The sequence below is a fragment of the Pteropus vampyrus genome, unplaced genomic scaffold (genome assembly GCF_000151845.1).
Source record: "Pteropus vampyrus isolate Shadow unplaced genomic scaffold, Pvam_2.0 Scaffold313, whole genome shotgun sequence".
Lineage (NCBI taxonomy): Eukaryota > Metazoa > Chordata > Mammalia > Chiroptera > Pteropodidae > Pteropus > Pteropus vampyrus.
In genome coordinates, this window is record NW_011889094.1 from 506078 (window position 1) to 509905 (window position 3828).

At 53.6% G+C, this 3828-nt stretch overlaps 1 protein-coding gene across 1 annotated transcript in view; it reads left to right on the top strand.

Moving 5' to 3' along the window:
- Nucleotides 1–3828, top strand: part of WDR27 (WD repeat domain 27) — a 70412-nt gene that overhangs the window by 26719 nt on the left and 39865 nt on the right. The window contains exons 7-9 of the mRNA XM_023521739.1: nucleotides 493–544; nucleotides 2011–2081; nucleotides 3630–3823. Coding sequence (XP_023377507.1) covers nucleotides 493–544; nucleotides 2011–2081; nucleotides 3630–3823 — 317 coding nt within the window. The remainder of the gene's footprint in view (nucleotides 1–492; nucleotides 545–2010; nucleotides 2082–3629; nucleotides 3824–3828) is intronic.

Here is a 3828-nt window from a genome sequence, read left to right on the forward strand (position 1 = left end):
TCTGGGAGTCCCGCCTGCGAGGCTCGCGAGACGTCGCTTCCTGTCGCGTGCGCCGGCGCCGCGGCCCCACTCCCACAGCCCACGGTGGCCGTGCCGAGCCTGGCCACATCGGCTCAGGACCTCTGAGGGCCGAAGGGGGTGACGCTTGAGAAGTGCTAGGGTGTCCCCGTCACACAGCGGTGGCGCGCCAGAGGGCGGTGCGGGCTTCTCGTGCGGCCGGGCCCGGACGCAGCGTGCACCGGTCCCCGAGATGCCGACGCGGAGCCGGGAAGGCCCGGCCCCAGCTGGTTATCCCGGGAGGTGACCGTCTCGCGTGCGACTCTGGCGTCTTGCGAGGTGTTTGCGCAGTTTTGTTATACCTGCTTATTATGTTCTCTTTTAATCCACGTTTACGTAGATTAATTCGTAATCCGGTAAAGTATTAGCTCACACCGTCGCAATGACGGCAGAGTTTTCCCTCTTCTAAAGACACGTGTGTCTGTCTGTCCAAAGGTTTGGGACCATCGTTTGGGATCGTTAATATACAGCTCGTCAGTGCTGGCAGGTAACTTAAAACTTCTACGTATTTTCTGTCAGGCTGAGTCACCAGGCTCTGCTGTGTATGTTATTCCGTAGGCGGGGCCGTGACTCTCCAGGGATCTGAGTGTCACTCATAAATATCTGTTCCGCTCCCGCCCACGCACCAAAAGGATTTGCTTAGCAGTTAATTCTCTTGAAGTTTTAACTTAAAACATAAGCCTATGCTTGGAGTCCGAGGCTTTCCATTTGTTAGACAGGACGTGCCCTCGGCCTCTGCTGTCGGAGCTAAGGCATTTGCAGGTGCGACTGCCTGTCGCCTGGGGGTGTGGCTGGGACACAGCAGCAGACCTCGACTCAGTTCAGCAGAAGCCGTCTGTACAGCTTTTGCATTCCTGCGTCATTTGTCCTCTCCTCAGATGGTCTCTTTGGTGCCAAGTGACACCCCCATTGGACCACGTATAGGGTTGAGAAGCTGAGCAGTGGCGTGCAGGTCCCCACAGAGCCTTTGGCATCAAGGGGCCAGTCAGCATGTGCAGGCAGCACTCCCCAAATCTGTCACCTGTGATCTCTCGTGCAGGGTCCGTCCCCCTAGGACCTCATGTGACTGGTGTTCCAGAGTCCCTTGTGTACCTCTCCTGTGCATATCCTAGTTTATGTGGAGAAGAACAATAGAAAATCAGTATAAGGTAGTTCCTTTGTTGCGATAAGTAACAAAATACACCTTGAAGAATATTCAGATACCCGCAGCCTGGTACAGTTACTATTATATTTCCCAAAAGATTGAAAATTCTTCCTGAAATGAATTTATCCATGTGTAGAATATGATATTTTAACAACCTGAATACACCGGCCAATCTCAGGGATAAAGCACATTTCTTGGAATTATGTTGAAATTGTTTTCCTGAAACTAATTATGTGGAATTATCAATTGACTGTCAGGAAGACAATTACAAACTTGATTTTGATGTCATTTTTAGTTTTTAGGCCATGCAGTGTTTTTAATATCCATTTAGCATAATTCTTTTAGATTCTTGACAGTTTGGATTCAGAATAAGTTTTAAATGAAATGACAGCATAGGCAACAAGAAGTCCTCTGTTTAGTTGCTGTTTTCATCACTGACTTCATCATTTCATCATTTCTGGCTCACTTAAGAGTTCTGTTGAAAGTTTAAATGCTTGTGGGGGATAGTGCTGTTCTCGCTGTGGTCATAGCGCTGCATGGAGTCAGTGAGTCGGGAGCGGCCTGAGTGGATGCGGGGCAGACGTGTGACCCGTCAGGCCAGCTGGAGCCCATGCTGTCCCTGGGCTCGAGCGCGGGTGACCCCCGCACTCACGCAGTTCTCCGCAGTGCTACTCACAGTTTCTACTTTCTGTGAAGAGGTTATTTTGGAATGGTTTAAACTTGACTGAAAGAAATGTAAGTAGAACCGATAGTCTTCAGCTCGAACTATGTCAGGGGCTTTTAAAGCTCAGTGTCTGTTCCGTCCCCAGCGCCCCCTCTCCTAAGTCTCTTCATTGACGAAAGAAGTCAGCAGCTCGTTACCGGAAGCGCCGCGGGCCAGGTAAGAGCACCGGGGTTTCCAGACGTCACGTGACCAAGCGGCCATCTGCAAGGAGGGCTTTGCTTCAGTGTCACTTTGCGTTCCCCGTGGCGCGAAGGCACCGGTGGCCGCGGCCGCGGAGACCCTCCCCCGGTGGCCCCGCAGCCTGGGGTCTGTCATTTGCCTGGGCCTCCCAGCAGGGGTGCCAGGTCACCTGTGCGTCTTGAAAGCGCCAGCCAAAAGCATCACCGTTAGTGTCGGCGCGATCTGCTTTCAACATTTTGAAGACACTTGATCTTTTTCGAAACTTAGATTTTTGGATGAACGATTTAGGTTTGCTTCACAAAGTGTGGATAGTAGACTCTTGAAAAGTGGCCGTGGGCGTCGCTAGGGAAGGGCGCTGCGTCTGGAATAACCCAGTTCTGTCCTCCGCTGAGTCTCCTGCACTTTCACCCAGAACACCTCACTTCTGACACTCTGGTCCCCAAACGCGAGGGGTTGTGCCCACGGGAACTCATCCTCTATGACACCAGCCGGGCGTCCCACAGTGTAACTCAGTGCCGAGCCATCTGGTGGAGAAAGCGTCGGACCCCACAGTTAGGATTCAGTCCCGTAAGGCTGCCCCGCTTCAGATGCCAGTGGCAAGTCCTCGGTCCCCAGGCCACTTGCAGTGTCTGCTCGACTTGGCTACATATCGCAGGTCCCGCAGCCCCCTCCTCAGGGTCAGCTGATTTGCTGCAGTGGCTCAGAACTCCGGAGACGCTTACTCACGTTGATCAGGTCATGGTGCAGGCGACAGACAGCCAGGTGAAGACAGGCCTGGGGTGTGTCACCTGCTGGGACTGGGATGTGTCCCCAGCCCCAAAGCTCTCTGGACCCCATACTTGGGGATTTCATAGGGCTCCATTATATAGGCACAGCTGATGAACTCACCGTCCGTTTTGATTGAACTGTCTCCGGCCCCTGTCCCCTCCCAGGAGGCCAGGCTGTGGGATGAAAGTTCACCCTCTGATCACCATGTCCCTTCTCCGGCCCCATTGTTAGGATACATGAGGACTCTACACTAGTCACCTCATTAACATAGCAAAAGACACCTTTGCAGTGCTTGTCGCCTGAGTCCCAAGGGTATTAGTTGCTCTTTGTCAGGAACAGGGACAGGGACCGAATGAATTTCTCATTACAAGTCACAGCGTCACGGGTGCGTTTCATAAATTAAAATAATTTCTTCTGACAGTGTCGACTGTACTTACCTGTGTGTCATCACCCGTGATGCGTGAGGTGCATCCCTGGTGGGGGCGAGAGCACCATCCCCTCAGGTGGCCTGTTCTGTAGGCACTGGACGACGCAGTGTCTGCATCCACAGTCAGCGCTCTTGGCCCATGTGCCCATGGAGGTGCTCGAGATTGGGGTGTGTAAGGGACAGGAAGGACCTGACCACAGGCATCGGGGCCTGGAGAAGGGTCGCTGGGCCTATGCGGGACTGGCCTCCGGCTGGTCTGCTCAAGTAGCTCCTGCTGCCTCTGCGCCTGGACCGTGTGGCGACTGCGTCCGCATATGTTTGTTTTCCAGCTGTGGATCTTCAGTATGGTTGAAGGACACCATTATCGCCGCGTGACACATGTTGACCTGAGGAAAACGGGAGAGAGTTTCTTCACCAGGAGGGTTGGGTCGCACCTGTGCAGCCTGCTAGGTAGGACGCTGAAAGCCTCCCACTGCCCAGGCCCACAGGGCTCCCGGGGCAGCCTGTCACGGCCCTGTCTTAGGTGTG